The sequence below is a fragment of the Otolemur garnettii genome, unplaced genomic scaffold (genome assembly GCF_000181295.1).
Source record: "Otolemur garnettii isolate 467f Iridium unplaced genomic scaffold, OtoGar3 scaffold00043, whole genome shotgun sequence".
Lineage (NCBI taxonomy): Eukaryota > Metazoa > Chordata > Mammalia > Primates > Galagidae > Otolemur > Otolemur garnettii.
In genome coordinates, this window is record NW_003852438.1 from 4,064,613 (window position 1) to 4,092,138 (window position 27,526).

The 27,526-nt window shown below is 33.6% G+C and overlaps 1 protein-coding gene across 10 annotated transcripts in view; it reads right to left on the reverse strand.

The window, feature by feature from the left end:
* ZC3H13 (zinc finger CCCH-type containing 13) overlaps positions 1-27,526 on the reverse strand; it is a 152,982-nt gene that overhangs the window by 70,917 nt on the left and 54,539 nt on the right. For 6 of the 10 annotated variants that reach the window (XM_023513718.1, XM_012805634.2, XM_023513717.1 and 3 more), the window contains exons 12-14: positions 19,374-19,496; positions 18,945-19,054; positions 15,661-15,772 (exon numbers count right to left, since the gene is read on the reverse strand). In XM_023513718.1, the coding sequence (XP_023369486.1) occupies positions 15,661-15,772; positions 18,945-19,054; positions 19,374-19,496 (345 nt within the window). Of the gene's footprint in view, positions 1-15,660; positions 15,773-18,944; positions 19,055-19,373; positions 19,500-26,639; positions 26,981-27,526 lie in introns of those variants that run through there. The other 4 variants (XM_012805635.2, XM_023513720.1, XM_012805632.2 and 1 more) reach the window with 4 other exon arrangements.

A 27,526-nucleotide genomic window follows, 5' to 3' on the forward strand; every position in this document is an offset into this window, starting at 1 on the left:
TCCCTTCTTCAAATAAAACTACTTCTTTCCTTCTCTTCTCAAAGTCAAATAAATAAGGTCTGAAATTACTTGTCGTGTGTAGGATAGCATGGTCTGCTGTTTCACCTTCTTGAACAGAATGGCTTGTCATCTATCTTCTTTCTCTTAAAACTAAACATATTACATATTATGTATTTTTAAAATGCATTCTAAATTAGTCAGCCTAGGAACATATGCATGTTGAAGTACTTGTTAAAACACAATATTTTAGCCAAAACCCTTGGGACCACATATTTTAAGAATTTAGAATTTTTTTTGCATTTCAAAGTATTTTAAGTAATACTGCTAGCAAAGTAGGGAGTAGTAGCCTATGATTAAATATACCAATATTTTTGCAAACAGAAATTCACCAATTAGGTAAAGACTACCACTAAATTTATTTCAATTAGGATTCAGGTTTACTCCCAAATAAGTCTGTGCCTAATTTAGGAAAAATGGGAAGTTTCTTGGATTTCAGAAATCCAATACCTGATTGGAAATATTTACTTTAAATTATACTCTATATTACATTTTTTTACTCTATATTTTTACTCTATATTATATTTACATTTGTTTCTTGAACATTGTATGTGTGGGAATATTATGTTCATTATGAGTTTTAGGGAGCAAGGCACTATAAAGAATATGAAATAAAAAGTTTTGATCCTAATAGAATTTAGAACCCATGTTATCATAGCTGGATTAGTAACCTGAATAAAAAACATAGACGCCTTTATAAGTAATATAATTCAACTTCCTACTCCATGCAAAAAAATCTTCTTTAACATCTGTATAGTTATGGAAGTCTGCTATTAGAAAACTGCTGGGGGAAATAATTTAGTTCCCAAGTATCCACTGACATCTCTACACTGCCATAACCATTCACTCTTATTTCCAGAACTAATTATTTGAAGATTCCTATACCAGTCATCTCTTTCTTATGTCTCTTCAGAATTTCTACTGATTTGGGACTAGTTCTGACCTCTAGAATCAAGCAAAACAAATCTATGGGTAAACTTTTTACATCCTAGCCCTTTAAATTTTGAATACTGCTAAAAAGATCCACTGTCTGCATGATTTTCACACTACTCATCATTTTGTCAGTCTTCTCTGGGCATACTAATCTGCCAGTGTGCTTCACTAAAACATGATACTCTGACTTAATCTAGTCTTGCCACAGCAGCATAAAACATAAAGCTCTCCTGGTGTAGAATATTATTATACTTGTATTAACAAAGGCTAATTTGGGGAAGCTTAAAGGAATTTCTGGTGGATCTTCAACTAAAGATCAACAAAAAATTATAATCTTATGACCTATACGAACTTTAACTACAATCTCACATGAAATGCAGTCTATAAACAGTGTGAACTTTAAGAGTAGGTGATTCAGTAACAAAGAGAAATCATCAAATTTTCCCTTTTTTTCCCATTCCCACTGCTCTGCTATTCCTAATGTTGACTCACATAGGGCTTATTTCTCTGACCATACTAAGAAGCAATTTGGTTTCCCCAGTGTATCTCTCTTCCAAACACAAAATAAGAATTCTTTCCTTCAGTGTGCATAGGCCCAACCTTAGACATCTGGCCACCTCAGTATGAGTCAATAACTGCCATTAAGATAAAGACCATGGGCTAAATGCCTCAGGCCTGATTCCCAAACCAACTAAATCAGCAAGCGAATGGGGGTTATTATAATTAAACTAGTCAGGACCTAGCCAACCCAATTCCTCAATTCCGCAAGCCACAAAGCTAGTACAAAATGAAAAGTGGTGGAATAGGTTTGGGGTAATCTTAAACAATTTACATTGCAACTGGTATTACACTTCACTTCTTCATGGTACAATGCCACATTCCTGATAACTTCATAAGCTATACCAAGGCAGATTTTCCAACCAAATACACATTTTATCAGTCACATCTCAGACCCTTTTCCTGAGGTCATTGTCAATCTTTCTGATGTAAATCCTTTCAGAAATTCTCTATTTAGTAAACATCTGCTGGTAGGCAACACTCTCAATTTTATCTGAAAAGGTTTTTATTTTATCCTTATTCGTGAAAAACAGTTTTGGCAGTTTTAGCTGGGCACATAACTGTGGGTTGAAAGATTTATCTCACAGTTTGGAAATATTACTTCCCTGTCTTTTGGTTTTCATTGTTTGCTACTGGTGTTATCCCATCTCCTTTGCAGGAGGATTTGTCTTTTTTTCCTCTATGTTTTTAATACTTTCTCTGTCTCTGGTGTTTTGCAGTTTTATACAATATGCTACTTGATATGTATTTTGCTTACTACAGTATATTTGTAGATTTATGTCTCATCAACTATGGAAAATACTCACCCACTATTTCTTCAAATGTTGCCTCCCTAACATTCTATTTTTTTCTTCTAGGATTCCAATTAGATTATTATAGATTTTCTAAGTATCGTCTCCATATTTTAAGCCTTTTCAATATTTACCATAACTCCTCTTTATTGTGCTGAATTCTGCACAAAGTCTACAGCTAACAATTATTAGGTCAAGTCACCCTATTCCATACTAGTGCAGTTACTAACAATATTTTGTGCCTAAAATCTTCCTAACACAATTTTCTGCTTCTTATATAATCTCACCTCTTATAATGAATTTGCTTAGATCTTTCCAAAATTACTTAAGAAAATTTCAATCGATGTTAATAGATCAAAATTGTTTCCGAATGTTAAGTCAAAGAATGACTCAATTATGTGTATGCCAATAAAGTTATCTTTTGCTAACATTCATTTTAAAACATCAATACAAATTTCGCCATTACTACTCTAAAGCTGTTATCATTCATAACAGTAATTCCTATTTATTAAAGAATACAATATCACAAGATTTTAAACATCTAATGTGTTACACAAAACACTTTTTCTTCTTCTCTTTTTGTATTTCAAAAACAATTGATTCCAAATCCTATTGCTCTAAAAATATAATTTCACAGAACACTAACATTATCAACAAATTCCTAAGTTTTCTTTGAGTAGTTCTGTAAAGCTAATGTTTAACCCAAATTTTTCTTTTCTATTAACTTACTGCCACATATGACACCAAAACTATTAACAACTGAAAAAACTATTGTGAATTTGAAAAATGAGGGTTTTCACCTTAGTATTTTCAGACTTTAAAAGGAGACATATCTGATTAAAGATAAAAACTTTAATAATCTAATAAGATGTCTCATCGTTGTTTTTATGGCCTGCACATTTGCCCAACAGCCTACTCAGTCTCGCCGTTAGAAAAGACATAATCTAAAATTTTCAAATTTTGAAGTTATTCACAGAACTGCAGTTTTAAATCATTTTAATACTATAGGTCTTTTCAATACACAGACAGTGGAGTAATTTAATCCTACATCTATGAAACTGTAGTTTATTTTGTTTACACTATTATAAAGAAAAATGACCAAATAGAATTATCTGAGATTTTCTTTTATAAAATGGTTACAAAGATATTGACTTATCTCAGAATAAGTAACAAATAAATTAAGACTACAAACTTCAATAACAACAATGATTGCTAACCACTGCATAAAGAGAATTACAATGAAAAGAGAATAGTTACATCATCTCTACATACAATCAAAATAAAGCCACCACTAACCACTGCATTAAAGAGAATTACAGTGAAAAGAGAATAGTTACATCATCTCTGCATACAATATCTCTGTATTTATATACCCAATAATACAGCAATGAAGAATAAAACCTATAGGAGATGGAAAGAGAACTGGACAGAAACATACTAAGATACTTTACCATTATGTTCTCAAATGAAAATAGATCAAGCAGACAAAGATCCAAATAACCTAATCTTCTCTATATATTTATGAAACTTAAAAACCAAAAATTAGAAAGTATACTTTTTAAAAGCATACATGAAAAATTCTAAAAAACTAACCATATCTTAGACCACAAAAAACCTGATCAAATCACAAAGTAGAAATACAAATGATAATAACAATAAAAACTATTTTTTAAAAACTGAAAGAACATACACAAAAAACAAAACATAATTCAACATAAAAATGGTGAAACATGGCATTAAACAATTCTTACATAATGGCTGAAATCCAAACCCAAAGAGAATTTCTAAAAATATAATAATAATTAAATTTGACATATGAGATCCATATGACTCAGCTATAGCAGTTATCAGAGGAAAATATATAGCACTAAAATACTAATATAAATAAAAATAAAAGGAAATGTTCAATGAATTCAACAGTGAAAAGAAATACAGTAAACCAAAGGAATTAACTTTTTTAAAAAGTTAAAAAACACAAAGAAGGAACTAACACATAAATACGAAAGACAATTCTCTGAAAATACATCAATGGCTAACCTAATCAAGAAAAAAAACCGAGAGGGGAAGCATTAATATAAAATCAGTAATGACAAAGTGAAAATACCCATTAGAGCAAACAAAGCTCTAAGTAAACAAATTTGAAAACCTAGTAATAACATAGATACAATTTCCAGAAAAATATAATCTGCCCAATTTTCTTAAACAGAGTCCAAAGTCTCTATCAATTTCCACAGGGGGAAAAAAAAACAGATAAAGAATTCTATAAAACAGCTCCAGGCCGAGTAGGTTTCACAGAGTAATCTTACCATTTAAAGAGCAGAAAATCCAATACCACTTAAAATATTCCAGAGTGAAGAATTATTATTACCGTCCTCTGGTAAGATATCTGCACTACAGTTAAAGCGTATAGTGTTATTTCAAAGTAGATTTAAATAAGTTGTAAATGTACTTGCAAACTCTAGGGTTATCACTTTAGAAAAGTAAAAAAAGAAGTATAATCATTATGTTAAAAAGAGAAAAAGGGATCATATTCAATGCTCAATTAACACCACAAAGAGTCAAAAAGAAAAACAGAGACAAAGAACACAGACAATTAACAGAAAATGGTAACAAATATAGTAGATATTAATTCAACTATCAACAATCACTGTAAACATCAAAGGTCTAAATATACCCATTGATTGTCACAGTGGATTAAAAAAATCAAGATCCAACTGTATATTGTCTACAAGAAACCCAAAAAAGATGTATATAGATTAAAAGGAAAGAGAGAATGATATACTATGCCAATAATCCAGAGAGTGGGAGCTGCTACATTGATTTAGACAGAAAAGTCCCTAAATAAGGAAAGTTATCACTGTATAACTATTCAGGGGTCAATTCTCCAAAAATACATAATGATGCTAAATGTATATGAGCCTAACAATAAAGTACCAAAATACATGAGGCAAAAAGTGATAGAACTGCAAGGAGAAAACAGATGAATCCACTATAGGAGCTGGGGACTTCAACACAACTGTAAAAGAAATGGACAGATTCAGCAGGCAGAAAAAACAGTAAAGACATAGTTGAGCTCAATAGCACTGTCAATCAACTTGATATAACTGAGATCTACAGACAAAGATCTACAGATAACTTAACACAGCAAAATTCACATTCTTCTCAAGCTCACACAGTCTCCAAAATGGATCACATTCTAGGCCATGAAACATACTCAACAAAAATTTAAAAAAGAACAGAAATCATACAATGTTTACTTTCAGACCACAATTAAACTAGAAACCAGTAAGACAGCAGAAAAAAATTATCAAAAAAGCTTAGAGATAAAACAATGCAATTCTAATGAATACATGGGTCAAGAAAAATCTCATAAGAAATATAAAAATATTTTGACTAAACAAAAATACAACTTATCAAAATTTGCTGGATGAAAAAAAAAGCAGTGCTTAAAAGGAAATTTTTAGCATTGAATGCACAGACAGTAGAACCTCTGTAAATTCACCACCCAAGGGACTGTAAAAACAGGTCAACATATAGAGGTGGTCAATATAAAGAATTAGGTCTACTATACTGACATGTATAATGTGGTGTGTGTCCAGTCTATGAAAATTAGGCTAACTTAAAGAGATGGTCAATGTAGGAGGTGGTCAACTATGGAAGTTCTACTGTATTAGAAAAAAATACTAAAAAAAAATCATTTAAGCTCCCACCTTAGAAAACAACAAATTAAATCCAAAGTAAGCAGAAAAAAATTAAAGAATCAGAATAAAAAAGTTAATGAAATTGAAAATAGGAAATCAATAGAGAAAAATCAACAAAACCAAAAGATTAAAATCCATAAGCCTTTAACCAGACTAAGAAAAACAGATAATTGCTAACATCAGAAACAAAAAATTATTAAATTACTAATATCAGAAACAACATTAGAAACAATAAAAAAAAATTATGAACAACTCTATGGCTACAAATTTCACAACTTGGATGAAATGGACCAATTCTTCAAAATACACTATTTGCCAAAACTCACACAAGGAGAAACACACAATCTGAATAGGCCTGTACCTCCTGAAGAAAGTGAATCAATAATAACCTTTTAAAACAGAAAGCACCATATCCAGAAGAGTTCCATGGGTAAAGTCTACCAAACATTTAAGGAAGATACTATACGAATGCTCTATAATTTCTCCCAGACATAGAAGAAATGGAATACTTTCTACCTCATCCTACCAGTAGAGGCCAGTATTGTCCTGATACCAAAACCAGATAAAGACATTACAAGAAAACTGAAGACCAGTGTCTCTCATAAGAGAGAGACAAAGAACAAAAATCCTCATCAAAAATACTAACAAGTCAAAAGGTAACTATGTGGGATGATGGATATATAAATTTGCTTGATTATAGCAATCATTTCATTATGAATGTTTATACCAAAATGTTATATACCTTAAAAATATATAATAAAATGTTAAACAAAAAAACCATCAGCAAATTGAATTCAACAAGATATAAAAAGAATATCCCACAACCAAGTAGAATTTTCCCAGATACACAAAGCTGGTTCAACATTCAAAAATCAATTAATGTAACCCTCCAACATCAATAGGATAACAAAGAAAATTTCCACGACCTTATCAATACCTGTAGAAAAGTATTTGATAAAATCCAATGCCCAATTATTATAAAACTCTTGGTAAACTAGAAATAAAGGTAAACTTCCTTATATAGCAAAAGATGTAAACAGATAAGCAAATGAGTAGCAAAAGGCATACTTAAAATGACAAATAAACACATAAAAGATGTGGAAAGGAAATTTTTATTGCTAATCAAGAAATGCAAATTAAAACTACTATATACTCACCAGAATGGCTAACATGACAAAGACCAACAATACCAAGTGTTGGCAAAAATACAAAAAGAAACACTCACTGTAGATGGCGACATAAAGTGGAACAATCATTTTAGAAAACTGCTTAGCATTCTCTTATAAAGCTAAAAAACATACATATGATATGATCCAGCAATTCCATGCCTAGGTATTAGAGAAAGAAAACATATCCACAAGACGACTTGTACAAAGTCCACAGTAGTTTCATTCATAATAGCTGAAAACTAGAAACAACCCAAATATCCATCCACTGATGAATGCAGTGGTTCTCAACCTTCCTAATGCCGCAACCCTTTAATACAGTCGTGACCCACAGGTTGAGAACCGCTGGATGAATGGCTAAACAAATTCTGCTATAGCCATAAAACTACTAACCAACAGTAAAAGAAATAAACTACTGACACACACAACATGGGTGAATCTCAAAAGCATTATGCAGAAAGAATCAAGACACAGGAATATATACTATATGATTCCATTATAGTGGCAGATCATAGGTTGTTGGGAGTAAATTCGGGAAGGGACTGACAACAAAAAGCCATGAAGGTACATTCTGGGTTGACAGAAATGTTCTGTATCTTGATCGTGGTAGTGGCTATAGAGGTGCACATACCTGTCAAGATTCAAACTATACGTTTAAAATGGGTGCATTTTAATGTTTGAAAATTATCTTCTTAAGAAAGAAAATTTTTAAAAAGAGCTCAGATATAAAGACCTACCATGAGGCATAAAAATAGCATTAACAGTAGTAGTGGTAATGAACTGGAGTTGGAGACACCAGTAAGAACTCATGGTCAGATGAAGATAAAGATGGTCACTTAAATACTTACGGTCACTTATATACCAGTTACTACACACATATGTATCTTTGTTCTGTCAGTTGAGGTCCTAAAAGAGATGATACCCCAGCAGCAACTAATACCATTCTACAAGAATTGAAACCAGGGTACGTGTGCAGGCTTGCTTTGTCTTGCTGTGTGTGTGTGTGTGTGTGTGTGTGTGTGAGAATGTGCATGCACATATGTCTCAGGACACTCACCCTCGGAATCCACCCACTAGGCTGTGAGGAAGCCCAAACTATCTGTGAAGAGATCCCACAGTAGAGAAACTAAGCCCTCAGCATCAACTGACAGCCAGCATCAATAGCCAGACATGTAAGTGAACAAACCTTTCTAAGTGATTCCAACCCACACTGCTTTTAGTAATTTAGATGAGGACATATGTTACAGAAGAGTCCAGCTTTCCCTTGAACATATAAATACTGTCTTATGCTAAGACAATATTGTGTTATGTCTTATGTCTTATGTTGCACATGCTATCCCATGTGCAACAACTTTATTTTTTTTTGAGATAGGGTCTCTCTGTTGCCTGGACAGAATGCAGTGGTGTCATCACAGCATGCTGCAACTTCAAATGCCTTGGCTCAAGAGATTTCCTGCATCAGCCTCCTGAGTAGCTGGTACTACAGGTGCACACCACCATGCCCAGCTAATTTTTTCTATTTTTTGTAGAGATACATTATATTGCCCATGTTGGTCTCAAACCCAAACTCAGCAATCCTAAAGTGCTAGGATTAGAGGAGTAAGCTGCCATGCCTGGCCTGCAACAACTGTCAGTGCTATCATCTATCAAAGAATTTATTTACAGATCACATCAGACTAAAACTTACAAGTTTTTTTCATATAAAATGAAAATCTGTACCTATAATTACCCCCTGCATTATACATTCATTATGAAATTTCTACCAAGTATTATATATTATAATTTGGTGACTTTCTGCCATTTCTATTTTGTATTTACACTAGTTTTATTCTTGCTTGGTTCTCATCATAACTTGTGACCAGTACAATTATATTACAAACTAAAAAGCAAAGTCAAGAGACTTACTCAGGATATAGTTAGTAACAGTATTAAGGCCTTCTAACATAAAAGTTCTCCACTGCAGGAGTCCTACAGTACTATAGCAGTTACAGTACTGTCTCTTCCCTTACCTAGTCAAGGCCATTTTTTTCTCATCAAGCCAGAAATAGCAAGAGGTTGGGGGACTGAAAGGTAAGGGAGTACAGGAAGAGGAATGGGTAGGGAACTGTGAAACAGAACTAATAATTATGTATACTTCCTAAAAGGTACAGTTCCCAGAGAAAGTATGCTTTATACTAGAATTTTCAAATCAACATATGAGAGAACCAGGCATAGGCTTGAAGTTGGGTAATCAACTTGAGATCCAGCTGTAGACTAAGATCTGAATATAATTTCAATAGCAGTCATCTTAAATATTTAGATTAAGAATAAATATCACATTTCAACAGATTCTCTGTTTGAAGAGAAGTAATCAGGTTGGTGTAGGGTAAGAAACAGAAGCAAATGACAAAATATGACCCTTTGAAAAAGTACCAGACAAGGAAAAGAGAACATCATTCTGAAGTCTCAGAAGAAAAGTCTCTAAAAGAACTTATCGCAGGCACCAGAAAGGGTCAATAAAATTAAGAAAAGTATTTTTTAAAATATTAAACCAGTTGGATTAACATGAAAAAATTATCAGCTGAAATGTTATTCTAATTAGTTTAATTCCACATATAAGAAAGATTAACAAAAAAATTAAAACTTTTAAAAACAAAGACCTTAAGTTCTAGAAATAGGCTTGGCACCCATAGCTCAGTGAGTAGGGCATCGGCCACATACACCAAAGGTGGTGGGCCCAGAGCCTGGTCTGGGCCTGCTAAACAACAATGACAACTGCAACAAAAAAATAGCTGGGCATTGTGGTTGACGCTTGTAGTTCCAGCTACTTGGGAAGCTGAGGCAAGAGAACTGCTTAAGCCCAAGAGTTTCAGGTTGCTGTGAGCTGTGACACCACAGCACTCTACTGAAGGCAACATAGTGAGACTCTGTCTCAAAAAAAAAAAAAAAAGTTCTGGAAGTAGATGGTACTAATGATTGCACAACAGTGTAAGCATACCTAATGCCAATGAACTATACATCTAAAAATTGTTAAAATGATAAAGTTTTATGTGTATTTTATTAAGGAAAAAAATAAAGATCAATAAATAAAAAGAAACTTAGACCACCACCCTTGCCCCTGTGCACTGACGTAAGATTTTAGGTGAGCAAAGGGATACTCACAGTACATCTTTAAATCCTAAGCTAAATATCCTCCCACAATGATGAAATATTTATCTCTTTCTTGAATGCAGGTCACAAAGCTTCTCCTAAGAGACAAGGATCCCCTACAGCACATTTATGTCTCACCATCAATGTTTACATATTACTCTTATTTCCATATTTAGGAGTCCATATGCTTTCTAAACTAATTTAGCTGTTTTTCTCAAATTCCATAAAATAACAAGTCTCTTGTTATAGAAAAAGAAAACACAATATAATTCAAATTGCTGAAGTTCTACTGGTTAAAAGCAACTATCTCTGATTTTATTTCAGAATATTACAGGGATACGAATGTTCTGGTTACATAAATTGCTTTTATACAATTTGAGTCCCAGTTGTTAAGTGCGTCCCTTACCTAGACAGTGTATCTGTCAGGTGTGAATTTACCCCTCTTCCCCGACCCCTCCCACCTGCTTGTTTTTTGTTGAGTTTCACTACCAAATGTGCACACAGGTGTTGATCAATTAGTTACAATTTAATAGTAAGTACATATGGTGTTTGTTTTTCCATTCTTGAAAAACTTCACTTAGAAAAATGGTCTCTGGTTCCATCCAGGTTGTTACAAAGATATTAGTTTACCAAGTTTTTTTTATTGCTGAGTAGTATGCCAAGATATACATACATCACATTTTACTAATCCACTCATGTATAGATGGGCACTTGGGTTATAGCCAATACAGCCAAAATATTGTCACCTTTGCATTGTTAACTGTACTAGAATATGCATGTATCTTTTTGATAAAATGGATAAATGGGTAAATGGATCAAATGGTAGGTCTACTTTTAGTTCTCTGAGTTATCTTCCTATGACTATCCAGAAGCTGTACTAGTTTGCAGTCCTACCAACAGTGTCTTAAGTTTTCCTTTCTCTTTGCATTCATGCCAACATCTGTTGTTTTAGAATTTTTTGATAAAAGCCATTCTCGTTGGAGTTAAGTGATACCTCATCGTGGTTTTGATTTGCATTTCCATGATTAGAGACATTGATCATTTTTCATATATTTATTGGTCATTAGTCTATCTTCTTTTGAAAAGCTTCTGTTCATCCACAACAACAACAAAAAAAGCTTCTGTTCATATCTTTAGCCCATGTTCTTATAGGATTGATCAAATTTTTTCTTTCTGGTTTGCCTGAATGAATGCTTTATACTAACTCTATCTCAAATAAACTCTCACTTAAGTTTAGTTCCACTGTATTAAGTCTGATTCAGATCACATAGATTAGCCTTTTACAATAAAAATATAATTCAGGCATGTATGTAATTTTACAACTCCTCATTGTCACATTAAAATAAATGAAACAGATAAAATTAAAATTTTGATAATACATTTTCTTTAACCCAATATAGCCAAAATATTGTCATTTCACCATATAGCCAACATAAAAAAAATTTGATATTTTACTTTCTTTTCATACTAAGTCTTTAGAATTTAGTACGTATTTTATAATTATGGCAGACTAGCCACACTGTGTAACACAAACCCTACACCACCAGTGGTTTCTCAACTCTAGCTGTATATCAGAACCATTTTCCATTTACTCAATTTAGCATCAGTAAATAAAACAGACATCTAGTATGGAACGCGTTTTTCTCTATTGTTAAACCATGCCTTTGGTGTACAAGACCATTCCAATCGGGTCCTAATCACCTCTTCAGTCTTCCCTTTCACAGCCACATGCTCACATGCTATAATTCGTACGCCCTAGGCACACAGCTTCAGTTTCTCAAACACATTAGTCCTTCGACACTACATACATATAGTTATGGTATTGAGCTTTTCCTCTTCTCTCCCTTCACTCCACTTATCCTTCAACACCCAGTGTGAATATCATTTTCACCTGTGAAGAAGTCCTGGTTCTCTAGGCAATTACTTATTTTAACCATCGTGCACTTTGCTTGTATCTCTCTGATATACTACCAATGTAGTATAATTTATACACTTAAAATTTGTCTTCCACAACATCAGCAGTTATCAACCTCATAATTCAGATACACTGGAGTTGACATCAGTGACAGAGAAGGGGTAGAATTAATTTGCTGAAAATCACATGTATTTTATTGCAGCCTACGATACTATACTATGGTTGCCCTTACCTAAAATAATCGTGACCTTCCCATAGAAATGCACTACATGAAGGCACATGCGTTACATCATAGAAATGATCATAGAAATAATCAGTACCTACTAATCTGTCATATACCAGATCCAAAATAATCCTAGCTAAATAGCAGTTTTCCCTAAGTTTGGATAGTGAACTTAAAATCCTGTCCATTCTTGAAACTTGTGACTCTATTCCTTAAGTATGCATGAAGCTCAATATCTTTGAGGGCTTTCTCATTTCAGGAAAGCAAGAATCAAGCTTTAAATTTCTTCACGAAATGCCAACTCTTCTGTGCACTAACTTAATTTGATAAACATAAAAATCTTTATGATAAACAATACACTTACATTTAAGTATCTGTAAAAATACTAATGTTCATCTCCCCTTAAGAGCCTAAAGTCAATTTATATAAAAGAGAAAATGTTAAAAGCCATTTTAATACCAGTATACAAGTAGACCATTTATTCAGCAGTCATCATGGAAAAGTTAGTCATGTTACTTGTTTTACAAATATTTTCTTCACAGCAACAAAATGACATAGCCAGAACCTTCATTTCACAGATAAGGAGACTGACAGAGATTAACAATTCCTAAAAGCAGCAGTATGTTCAGAATATGAATTCCACATGTCTATCCTTTACACCAATTACAGTTCAGTGAGTGGTGCGCTAAAGTCTCTTTGTAACGACTTACAAGAGCTGACTTAAATTTTTAGGAATTGTGAAAGTCACTGTTAAACACAGACATGTTTAAGAATTGAATTATAAACAAATAAATTGTATTTTTAAAAACAAAGGTAACATCACTCAGATCTCACTTCTTAAGTATTAAGTACATTTTATGCCTGAAGTTATATTTTGTGTGTATGTGTATAACATGTACTTGGAACACTACGCATACATCTATTTTTAAAATGGTGTAATACTTAGCATCTCTTCCCAACTGGGCAACCATCAGTGGTTATCTCTTTGACAACTTGAAACTGCCAGCTGAGAACCACTATTTAAGATTTCTAAAATTATTATAACACACCAAACATTAGAAACCTACCTAAAATGGCATTACTTTAGGTGCCCAAAAGTAAGTCTCTACAAAATTACAACATATTTATCATGGGTCAAAAATAAAGCTTCTATATATTTTAAATGATCAAAGAAGTTGCTCCTTATACAATTCAATAACTTTCATAAAAAACTAATATGGGACAACTGGATAGCCATATTTAAAACATAAGGCTAGACCCTAACTTCATATCATAAATAAAAATGAGCTCAAAATATATCAAAGATTTAAATATGAGAGCTGAAACTATAAAATTCTTTGAAGAAAACATAAGTGTAAATCTTTATGACCTTAAACAATAGTTTCCTAGATGACACCAAAAGCACAAGCAACAATAACAAAAGGATAGGTTGTATTTCATTGAATTAAAAACTTCGGTGCTTTAAAGGACACCATCGAGAATGTGAAGACAACTGTAGAATGGGGGAAAATATTTGCAAGTCATATACATGATGAAGGTCTTAGATCTAAAATAAAAGTAACTCTTACAACTCAATAAAAAAGGCAACCCAATTTAATAAATGGGCAAAGATGTGCAAAGAAAATATACAAATAGCCAATAAGCACATGAAAGGATGTTCAACATCATTAGCTACCAGAGAAATGCAGATCAAAACCACAACTACTTAATCATTTCACACCTACCAGGATGGCTATAATCAAAAAGGTAGTGTTGGTGAGGATGTGGAGAAACTGGAACCCTCACACACTGCTGTCAGAAATGTAAAATGGCACAGCTGCTTAAGGAAACAGTTTAGTAGTTACTCAAAAAGTTAAACATAGAGTTAAAATATAACTCAGCAATTCCAATATTGTATAACTCAGTATGTGTATAAGCTCAAGAGAAGTAAAAACATGTCCACACAAAAAAAGGGGGGGGGGAATCTGGTACATAAATGTTCATAGCAACATTATACATAAAAGCCAAAAGGTGGAAAAAGCCCAAATATCCATCAATTGATGAACTGATAAACAAAATGTAGTATATCAATACAATGTAGGACTTGGCAAAAATGAGAAATAAAATACCTATACATCCTACATTCTCTTAGGAATACTGAAACACTATGTTAAGTGAAAGAAACTATCACAAAAGATAACACATTTTACGATTTTATTTATGTGAAATGTACAGGCTAGGTAATCTAGAGAAAGAAGAGGATTTAACGGTTGTCCACGCTTGGGGATCAGTGTAAAAATCGGAAGGTGAGTGCTTTGAAGGGTATGGGGTTTCTTTATGGAGTGATGAAAATATTCTAAAATTGGCAGCACCTGTGGCTCAAAGGAGTAGGGCACCAGCCCCATATGCCAGAGGTGGCGGGTTCAAACCCAGCCCTGGCCAAAAACTGCAAAAAAAAAAAAAAAAAAAAAAAAAAAAAAGAAAAAGAAAAAAAGAAAGGAAAATATTCTAAAATTAACTATGGTGATGGTGGCATGACTTTGTGAATATACAAAGAATACGAATGTGGATCCTTTGAATAGGTTAATTTTATGGTTGTGAAATATACCTCAATAAAGCCTTTATAAACATACATACACATATACACACAAAGGTATGATAAATTTCTCGAAAAGTAATAGCTTTGCATTTCTGACAAACACTTCTGTTTTCTTTTATTCAATGAACTGCATGATAAATTATATTTCTTTTGGCTTTACTGCCAACAAATTCACAGCTAAATTTTGTGGTCATATGTGCTTTCCTTTACCTAAGCTTTCTCATTCAGTCTTATTACTCCCACATTTTACTTGCATTGTTTTAATCTGTAAGTGTTCTACTATAAGCCACTTTAATCAGAAGCAGAATATGATGGCGCTGAATTCTGAAAATTTAAAATATATTTAGATACTCTTGACCCTCACCAGAGTACAAAAACCCTATTCAGTTCAGCTTGAGCTCTGCCAAGCAAGCTCTTTCATCTCATGAAGAACTAAAATAGTTTTCCCAAGAAACATTTTTCTCTAAATTATGTTATCCATATAGAATAATATAATGCTGTATTACATATTTACCATATATTTAGCACATAAGATAATATTTAAAATGAAAATGAAAACATAATGCACTATCGAAAAATTTAACTTTGTTTTGGGAAATTCACTCCTACCCTAACAGGTGAGGATGACTCCTCTGTATTTCTTTTCTGGGGCTCGGTGTCCACATCTTGGCGCTTGTTCTTCATTCTTTCTCTAAGATCCCCTGTAGGTCTTTCTGGTGACCTTTGAACCAAAACACAAAAACAAAAGAAAAAGCAAAACAAAACAACAACAAAAAAATCTATATTTATATAACATTTTCTAAGAACATATTTACAGAAATAATCTCACAAATCTCAACATAATTTTTCTAACTGTCCTTGGCTCCTAATTTTCTGAAAAATAATTAGTTTTGGCTTAAACATTAATATACAAAAAATATGAGTAACACACATTTTCTCCTAATACTAATCAAAATACGTACATTAAAATTCCATGGGATAACAGGTTCTAGTGATATGAATAAAAACTTAAGTGAAGTAAGAAAAAAAGAGTTAACAGGCTTGAACTGTTTTCGCATTAACCACAAAGGTAGTAGTAAGATGAAGTTTTAAACTACAAAGTTGCAGAATTAATCAGAGGCAGCAGCATAATCAACGACTGATAAAATACTTTATGTACCTAAGAATCAAAGCAAACATAGGAGTTTTATAATTTTTCTTAAATTTTAAATTATTTCAGAATACAGACAGTTAAAGGATTCAAAGCAAATTTTAGAACAGCAATTTTACTTTCTGTCATGGATTTTTTTATTAAAAGAAAAATACATAATTACCTTCAACAATGGTAATAGTACTAGAAATTTGATAACATACAGCTATATTTTCACATTTAGTGGGAAAAACAAAGGGAAGATGGAAAACATCCTAGCTCTAAGGAGTATTCTTGTCAAAGAAGGTAATAGAAATTAAGAAATGCTCTTTTCTCTTTGACCATCAAAAAGTACAGTATATATTAAACAATAAGAACAATTCACATTAATAGTCACATCTATTTCAAATAATCATTGATCAATCAATTCCTTCAACTTATCAATCATTAATACAAATCATATAATTAGTGAAGAAATCATTTGAGTTAATTCATGTTGAAGGATCATGCTAATATTTATAGGTGTATTTTAATAAATCTATGTTACATGTTTTAATAGCTGAAGCAAAATAAGAAACTGAAAACTCTCCTTAAGAACCACTATTTAAGTGTTTTAAATTAGAATTATGATGTACATGTAATTCCTATGTGGTCTAGTCTCCTTTGGATAATAAAACAGTTTTATCTTGACCTTGATTCTATCCTGAACAGCACCTAACAAAGAGAATGCTCTACACACAGGGAATGCTTAAATGAATGGCTTAAATGTTGTATATGTAAATAAGCATTTTCTAAAATGCACTGCTTTTTTCCCCATCTTTAAATCAAATTATGAACTGTATTTTCCCTCCCTACCAAAAAAATACACAAAAGTTATTAGATAGAAAAACATGAACAAAATAACAAAATTATAACAAAAATCCTTTATTCTAAGTCTAGTACTGAGTTTACTTTCTTCCTTTTTAGGTAAATTTTTCTACTTATTTTTCTCAAAACTATTTCTTATTTTAAAATTTTGAGTCACCTAATAATAGATTTCAAAGATAAATTAAAGCATATATTAAAGGTATGGTGCTAATATAAATAAACATTACAATTATTGAAATAATTTCCACAGGTGTGGATCTAAATGTGCATATATACAGTTAAACATACATGATAAAGACTAATTTTCCCACATTAACAGAAGTGACAAATGACAACCTACACACAAATAGAAGCATTTCGTAAAAAAATAAACTAAAATGTACAACAGTTAAGGTAATGAGAAGTTAGCCAATGCTATTTATTTGTTTATTTTGGAGGGGACTGAGTCTTACTTTGTCACCCTCAGTAGAGTGCTACGGTGTCACAGCTCACAGCAACCTCAAACTCTTGGGCTCAAGTTATCCTCTTGCTTTAGCCTCCCAAGTAGGTGGGACTACTCAATATCCCACCACAATACCTGGCTATTTTTTAGAGATGGCGTCTCACTGTTGACCTGTGAACCCAAGCAATCCACCCACCTCGGCCTCCCAGAGTGCTAAGATAAGGCGTTAGCCACCGCATCAGGCCTTTTTTTTTTTAATTTTTTTTTAAGTCAGCTAATGTTAAAGTTTGAATTTTTAATTCTGCTAAACCTCAAAATCTATCCACATACCAAAAACAAAAAAATTATCCAATAAAAAAAAAAAATCTCCAAATGCCAATATTCAGTTTACACTGTTGCTGTACTCAAGGCAATCAGCACACCCAATTTTATAACTAGGTAAATTATTTATTTATAATCAAGTTTAAATTACTTTGGTGACAATCTTTATGTTCTTATTTTTATTTATTTATTTTTTTTTGGTGACAGATTCTCTGTCACAGGCTAGAGTTCTGTGACGTCAGCCTACCTCATGGCAACCTCAAACTTCTGGGTTCAACCAACCCTCCTGCCTCAGTCTCCCAAGGCTAGGAGCAGGACTTGTGGCTAGGACTACAGGTGCCCACCACAGGGCTTGTTAATTTTTCTATTTTTTAGTGCAGATAAAGTCTCACTCTTGCCTGAGCAAGGTCTTAAACTAAGGTCTTAAACTCCTGAGCCCAAGGAATCCTCCTGTCTCAGCTTCCCAGAGTGCTAGGATTACAGGCATGAGCCACCACTCCTGACCTTTATGTGTATCTTTAAACATCAAAACAAAACCATCATGCAGGAACCAAAAGAAAAATAAAAGATCTTTATTAAACAAATTCAATTTAGCCACGTTTTTTAATAAGGCAGAATGATATTCTAAATAGGGAATACATTTATCACATATAAATATACATTTTCATTTATGCTAACATATTGTGATAGGATTTAGCAAATGTATTTCAACCTGCAGAATTTGTACAAGCTTTGAACTTAGAAAATCTCAAAAAGCTAAAATTATACCCTACTTAAATTTTAATGTTCTAAGAGTTAAAAATAGCCATCGTCAGTAAAAATAAATTTAGACACTATGCAATTCTGCGGTCTTAGGAAGCAATTTAATACATAATTTGGGGGGTAAGTAAGCCATATGCATATTACAAAAATATCTATTGTGCAAACAAATAAATATTGAACAAGTTAATTTTAAAGCAAACACTTTATTAATCTTGGAAATAACAAAAAGATCCTGTTGATCTTTGACTATTGATAAGATTAGCACCAAAATAGAAAGGCTGTCAAAATAAATGGTTATATTTCAGATTTTTACACTAAATTATAAAAACCACCTACTAAAAATATGTGAATAATTCAAAGTTCTCAGTTTACCTTCTATAATTGCTGCTATAACCTTTACCACGAGGTGAAGGGCCATGTACGAATCTACATGTGTTTCCATAGAGGCAGTTGCCAGTCTTCAGCCAGTTACGGCACTGTGTCTAAGAGACAGATATTACTATGTAAATTTCATATTTACTTCTAGGAAAAAAATGCTAGTGGGACAAAATTAAAAACAAATGCTACCAAAACTCCAGCTCATCTGTGCTGTATTACTCCCCAAATAAGAAAATAAGAGAAAAATATGAAAACCCATAAGCCCTATCACCTTTTTCACTCCTTTTTATAAAAAACATTTTAAAAAATTTATTTAACCGACATTCCTACTATAAAACAACCTGTTCACCTTTATAATACAAGCCAGAATTTCAACTACAGAATTCTAAGAGAACCCCTGCGACTATGCTAGCGACAACTCACCTCTGCTGTACTGCCAGTGCTGGGTCCAAGCCTCTCAAATACACTGGGTCTTCTGGATGTGCTATCAGATATGGTCTTGGTATTTTCCACTGTGACCTTCCTTCTAATTTTTGACATTTTGTACTACTTTAACCAAAAAAAGAGAGAGGCAAACTGTAAAATTCTTTACTTTTAAGTAACTGAGCCCAAACTTACAAGTAGATAAAACTATAGGTAACTCTGCAAAATTATAGGGGATTTTCCTTAGGAGAAAAGAAGCATAGGAGAGGTCACAGGCAAACAAAGATAAGGTACCTTCTAAAACAAGTCTTACTAATGAATTATGACAGCTGTGAAATCTGTTGTCTAGAATTATACTTCCTTTGTGGAGTGAACAAATATGATTTTACTCACACAGCAAAGTTTTCATAGCACAATCAACTTCAGAAAATATAGTATGAAATGTTTAGTTTGTAAGTTAGAAAAACTGCTTCAAAATTTAGTAACTATCCTTTAAGGAAAAGTTAGAGTGGGAAAAAAAAGGAAAATATAATTGATGAAATTTTTATTGACAGTAGAAATTATGTTTAATACAGTTTAAGTGACAACAGTTGTTATGTTCCAAAAAGCAGCTTGGGAGAAAAATGAATGCAACTTAAATATTTTCTTTGCCTTACAGAGGTCAAAGAAAAGCAATCTGGTCAAGGATCTTTTCTTCCCAGTAATTCAAAGAACAAACAAAACAAAATCTAATGTTGATAAAATGACTTTCTTGCAAAACAGGACAGGCTCAGAACTAGAAGTCAGGGTATCTCTAATCTATACTAAATTGACATAAAAGTGAAAGGTGCTAAAAGTAAAGAACACACTATTTTACCATTATTAGCAACAAGAAAAAAGGGAGGAAATTATAAAAATATTTTTAAGTAAATAAAACATTCAAAAACTAAAACTAATAGAACTAAAATTATATAATTTGGTAATTCAATTAGAAATACAAACATCAGATAATGGTATTATAATATTCATTAGAAAACAATATTAAATTATAGACCCAGATATAACCTTGAGCATACAATGCTGTAGGACAGAACTGCCTAACATGAGAAAGAAAAAAGAAAACTAAATTACATCACATTTAACACAATCTAAATACTAGTCGAAATCTTACTACTCATCAAAAATTACCAGAATAAACCATAGTAATTAAAAAAGCTTCATTTGGTGTAGAAGTGATCTCTATGAAGATCACAAATGCTCTTTGAAGTCACTTCAAAGTACAGACATGTTACTTGAAAGGAAATTAAACAAAATCAAAACAGCGACAATAAAACATTATAAATAATGTTTGATTCAGCTATGTACTTCTGATCCCATTTTTAAAAGGATCCAAAGAATGAGGATAACATTTGACAAATGAAAAAAGATGGGGAACCAAGAAAAGAACAATGTGAAATGATACAACATGGTAATTTCTGAACTGAAAAATCTATACTCTTCTTATTCATTAACATAAAATGTAATCACTCTTTTAACATAATAGCAATTAAAATCAAAGAAGTTAGAGAGTAACTTTAAAGTAATTACAAATTTCAAAATTAGTGTAGGGTGTAAAATAGATGAATGTGAATTTGCTGTGATACAAAATCACTTATGTATCAAGTGTTCTCCAAATAAATATCTATATACCAACTCTACACATTGATGGTAGCATTGTAAAATAATCTTTGATTTAATTTTTCTTAGACTTGTTCTCAGCCTACATGTGAACTTACAGGTGAAAAGCTGGTAAAATTTCTTACGCCCATTTGATTTACTGAACATAAAGAACTGAAAGTTAAAAGAAATGGAGCTGAGTAAGATCCAGAAAATGCATAGCTTTGATTAACTGAGAAAAATACTTTTTTACAATTTATATCTAAGCAAGATTCCATAAGAAGGAAATGCATAACAAAATACATAGAAAAGCTTTAGAGAAACACATATATTTCATTATATATTTGCCATAAATATTAACATACTAATATTTAGTATAATATTATATAATAGTATATAGTATAATAATAGTATAAGTATAATTCTCAACTATTCAATTTTTAAGCATTTCTTAAAAATATTCCTTAAAAACATTCCAAAATTCCTTATTAGCTAGTTATCTAGAACTTAGAAAATAGGCAAGCCATCCTATCCCCCTGCTTTAATTAGACTAACGCTAACCTGACATTTTCCCCTCCACTATCAATGGAAGTTAGGTAGTTCTGCCCACTAAGCACCTACCCCAAAGTGCCTTACTTACAACACTGTCCTTACAAAAAAAAAAGAAAAGAAAAAATCAATGGCAATGGTTTCCACAGTCAGGATAACAGGCTATTTATTATTATACTTTAAACATTAGTCATCCATCATCTCATTCTGAGAGTTCCAGCTATTCACTTTTCCTGCTCTGTCATCTGTTGCTTCGAGCAGCACTATTCTCCTCCCTTGAAAAGTTACTGCTATGCTGGAAAGCCTGGTCTCACAGCTCCTCTCCAATCTAGAACCCTCAAACAAGCTTTGAAGATTTCAAAGGATTTAGACTGATAAGGCAATCAAGTGAGGACTAATAATTCACAACCCTTGCCCTTACATCCTGGCCACAAAAAGCTGCTTTCCAGAAGGACAAAACTGCTTTTACAGGTAACATAAAGAACTATTCAAGATTCACCTGCATAGTGATTAGCCCAAGATTATCCCAAGAATTCTACTCCCAGCTACTACTGTTTAGTCTTCCAACTTAGGGAAGAAATGCAGTTGTATTCTCCTTTTTTCTCAGAGAATCAACAAGTACCAGACATTGCCCTAGGACACTGCATCTGAGTACAAGGTCTACCGTACAGAAGGGTCCTAAACAAAGTTTAATACACACACACACACACACACACACACAGGTCTGACAATTAAGTTCGAGAACTTGCCACTGTGCACTTACATTGGCAGAACTGTACCAAAAAACTCAGTATGGTTTTGTAACCTCGTTATATCAGCATAAAGAACTGAAAGTTAAAAGAAACGGAGCTGAGTAAGCTGTGTTCATGTTGAAGTGTGGTGTCTTGCTGTCATTCATTATTGACTGTTGCTGCACATTTTTGTGTGCTATCGCAAAAATATTAGAGCTTGAATTAGAACAAAACAAACATTAAATTTCTTGTTAAGGATGGCAAGAGTGGAATTGAAATCAAGGACATGTTAGTCCAAGTTTATGGGGATAATGTCATGAAGAAGATAGTAGCGTACACATGGCTTGAAAGCTTTCCTGAGGGGACAGAAAGCTTCACTGATGAACAGAGGTCAGGGCAGGCAGCCAGCCAGAAACAAGCAGAAGTGATGAAAACATTGCAAAAATCTATGTATTGCGCATCAAAATTATCGACCGACCATGTGAAAAGCATAGCAGACCAGTAAACATCAATAGAGAGACAGGAAAATCTTAACTGAAAATCTTGGAATGAGGCCCAGTGGGGTGGCTCAAACCTGTAATCCCAGCACTCTGGGAGGCCAAGGCAGGTGGATTGCCTGAGCTCACAAGTTCAAGATCATCTCTTAAAAAAAAAGCCAGGTGTTGTGGTAGCACCTGTAGTCCCAGCTACTTGGGAGGCTGAGGCAGGAGGGTTGGTTGAACCCAGAAGTTTGAGCCCAAGAGTTTGATATTGCTGTGAGCTAGGATTCCACTCTATTGAGGGCAACAAAACCAAGACCAAGACTCTGTCTCAAAAGAAAAAAGAAAGAAAATCTTGGAAAAGAAATGTGTGTGCAAAAATGGCACACACATCTTGACAATGCATCAGCTCACATAGCACTGTGAGGGAGTTGTTAGTAAACAAATAACTGTATTGCAAAACTCTCCCTATTCACCTGATCTGGCCCCCAATAACTTTTTTCTTTACCTGAAGATAAAGGAAAGTATTAAAAGAAAGACATTTTTATGACATTCAGGACATCAAGGGTAATATAACCACAGCTCTGATTGCCATTCCAGAAAGAGTTTCAAAACTGCTTTGAAGGGCGAACTAGGTGCTGACATTGGTGCCTAGCTTCCCAAGGGCAGCACTTCAAAGGTGACTATAGTGATATTCAACAAGGTATGTAGCACTTTTTCCAGCATGAATTTGTAAACTTAATTGTAAGACCTTGTATATACATAAATGTGTGTGTGTGTGTGTGTGTGTGTGTGTGTAAAACATCTGAGGCAAAAAGGGAAAAAGCAGGAATTGAAGATTTTTAAATGAAAGGGAAAGTCTTCTGGTCATCCAACTAGGAATTTCTATCAGTAGTCAACAACAAAAAGTAACTAGATATCACTAACGAGACATTCATGAGTTTTCATAAATAAAATACACACACTTTAACTTTTAAAATTCCATTTGCCTAGAAATATACATATTACCTACAGTACGGCAGAAAAACATTTCCTTTTACATATATTAACTTAAAACAAAGTTACCAACTTATGTGAGTTAATTAGAATTTTCAATCCTATTTAAAACCTGAGTACACAAAGGAAGATGAATCCAACAACAGATTAAAATGCAGATTTGATTAAAGATGAAAAAATATTTTCCAAATTATACTTGAACAGGCTTCAGTGAGTACTAAATGCTTCAAAGTATTTGAGAAAAGTTAGAAACTATAAAATAAAAATGTAAATGCTAAAATCTTTTCTATCACAGAGACTATAAATTGAGGTCATAGCAATAACATATTAATTCAGTTTATTCTTCTTTGAAGCTTTTTCTCCATTTTTGTTTTCAAACTATTCTTTGCTTAAAGTTATCATGATTTTACCCAATCATCGTGTCTTTCCCAAATATGAGCATTATCAAAACCAGAGTGACACTGGTGAAAGTCTATTGAGTTATTTTCCTATTTCTCTTCTCTCCATTTGCAGAGGAAATAAATATCTGAAGTTTTTAAAATTAGTTTTTTAATTTAAAAAGAAAGAAAAAGAAAATCCAGGAAATAAAGTTTGAGTTTATTAATAAAGACCCAACAAAAGAGGGCCTTAACAAATGCTCCCAGAAACTTACAATAAAGATCACAATGTAACTAGGAGATTCACACAACACATAAGGCTTTGAAAGGGACTCTTTTTGAAAATTATTCTTGAAGCCCAATTTCAAAAATCTTATCCATAAAAATATACCAGTTCTAGCATCTTCATTGACTTCAATATTTCAATCCATAATTACATCTGAGGTCTCATCTGCCAGCAGCAGAAATGAAAACATAAACCATTTTAATCTGAATGAGCAGAATTATTAGAAACTGTCAAATAGTTCATCAATTAAAACCACATAAAATATGCTCTGAATAGGATAAATTTGTAACCCTGAATTTCCTTAAAGGTATTAGCCAAAATAATGTCTGTTCAAATTTTATTTTCAAAAGGAAAAAACAGCTAAGATCATTTGATGCATAGTTCAGAAGAATTTTTTTGAAAGAACTTTCTAAAACAACTCTCCAGATTTCTTATCTGGTATATTTAAGACTAAAACAATTACAAACTCTATTCCAAACAGACTGACAGACTTAAACTGACTACACAGGAATTACCAAAGCAATACTGTATCACTGGGCAGAAAAAAAAATAAATTGTTAAAAAGACTGTGCACAGAAAATAATTCATGGTAGCAGCTACAATAAAGTGTAAGTACACAGAACTGCAACATACAAAACTACAAAAAAAAAAAAACAAGAATAAAAGACACTTGATATAGCAACAGTAGTTAATGTTTCAACTGTTTCAACTGCTACTAAATATCTGGTGAAATATCTTCACTTCTACCTATATGACATGGGGTATGGAGGATGAAGTTGGTAGGGAAGATTACCATCCACTGAAAACCAATTATCCAAATGAAATAATTTGCTTTCTACTTGCATATGAATGATACTATATAAATAAACACTAATGATTTATTAAAATCTTAACTTGTGCAGAAGTTAAAATAGCATCCATCTGCTGGGTTTCAGTATTTTTAATTCATGTTATAGATAGGAAAATCAGATAAGTTTGCAAATCTCAAAATATGCAATGTTCATTTCGAATGATTAGTAATCAGAGCCAGTAAAAAGCAAACTTTTGATAAAACTGGATCTTATCAGATGCACACAGTGAAAGTCTCAGTTTCACAGTGCAACAATTTTTACAAACACGAATTGCTACATGCCTGCACCAACTTTTACTCTCTTGTCAAAACTGTCATTTGTTACAATCCAAATAGTTCATTAAGAAATTAAAAATTATTTGAAAACCTATACTTTATCCATAGAACTCTCCAAAATATTGTCACATGAGTATTACAACCAGTAATTTCAAATATTACAAGAGTAGATCTTGCTCATAGGCACCATAATTGGCACATACCTAACTGCATAACCATTTCAATTTACTGCGACAATATCGTGTACTTTGAACATTTGAAGTGTAAAGGTATTTTCCCAACTTTTAATATTACTTCTTTAATCCCAAAGTTACACATACTGGCGTGAAAAAGAAAAAATAAAGTAACTTCTTTAAAAATCCAAAAACCTGAAGAAATTTCACAACTCCTACGATTTTCAAAGTAGTTCAAATTATCTCAAAGCCTCATCATATAACCAAATAGCTTAAGACACAACCTTCACGAACATAATCCTACCAATATAATTCAAGTATTACCTACTTATAATTTTCAAACCATAAAAAATTATGTTAACCTACTTAGAAAAAGATAATGCCAAATAATCAGACCCTCTCCTTTCATTCCACTCTCCCCAGTTTCCGACAGATAGTTGCCAAAAGTAACTACCTAGGGAGGATACAGCAGCACTCCTCAACTCCGAGGACCTAAATCGTTAACACGTCTGCGAAATAAGCAAGACCAAATAGTCAAAAGTAAGATCTCCTTTGCTCTAATACGTAAGGAATGCACATATAGTAAGACTCTAAATCTAAGACCATATTGCTGCACCTTTCCGTCGCATACAAATGCGGCTACCGTGCAAGGGTGTTCATGCCTACATTAAATGGTAGCGAGAGGCACAGACTCTTGTCTATCTGTCCCCTTTGACAAATGCCAAAATCATAACAAGAGCGAGAAATGGGGTCTGAGCACAGACAGCTCCTGCAGAGTTAAGGGTGAGATGCTACGGAGAGCTCAAAATCCCAGTGTGCACTCAAGCGGGGATGGGAGGACAACTCGGGCCTACCACTTCGGGTTCGCTCAACGCCTTTCCCCAGATACCCACACCAATTCTCAGAACGCTTACCTCCTCTCCAAGCTCCCTTCGCAAGCGCAATCCGGAGGTACCACCGCCGCCTCCGCTCCGAGGAGCGGGGGAGGCGACTCTCTGTCCCCGCGCCGGGCCCCGGGAGTACGACGACGAGAAGAAGGAGGAGCGCGCGCGGCTCCCGGGAACCGGCCCCCGGCTAGCGAGGAGCTCCCGGGGCAGCTGAGAAGCGGAACCCGCCCGCCTTTTCGCCAGGGTCAGGCGAGACTAAGACGTAGGAAGAAAAAGAACTAAGAGACTGGAGAATAAGAAAAGGTAAAGAAAACACTACCAGGCCGCTAGGAGGACAGGCTCAAAATGCCGCCGGAAGTCAGGGGCTTGCCCAGTTCCTCCGTAGACCGAGACAGCTTCCGGCGGCCAGATTAGTCGTCAGCGCGCAGGCACCGCCCCTTCTCAGGCACGCCCCCTTCCCGTAACGCCCACTCCGATGGGAGTGAGTGATCAGCAGTGAAAATCACCAAATCTGGGCATTCATTTCGAGACATCGCCGGAGAGTACGCTGGGACCCGGGGAACTGATGTTCCCAGTCAAAGGTGGATTTAAGAGAGTTTTATCTTTTTATTACATAATTTATTACAATAAACAGCCTGCTGCAGATGCGCAAAGTGCCACATGTATGTCGAAAATGACTGCCCCCATTCATTCATTTGCTCAACAGCGTTTATTGAGTAACTGAGCTGGAGTGAGAAGCAGTGTTTGTAGTTTTTGACACCCTTCCCCTTTGTCCACCGTCGCCTATTTCTGTAAAGCAAACGAAATGCACAGTCATGCTTTTAAAGGCGCAAGCAGAAATTTATTGAAAATTTGGAGCAGAAATCTTCAATGTACTCCACACCACCTTTCCTTTGGTTGCTTAGGAGCCAACA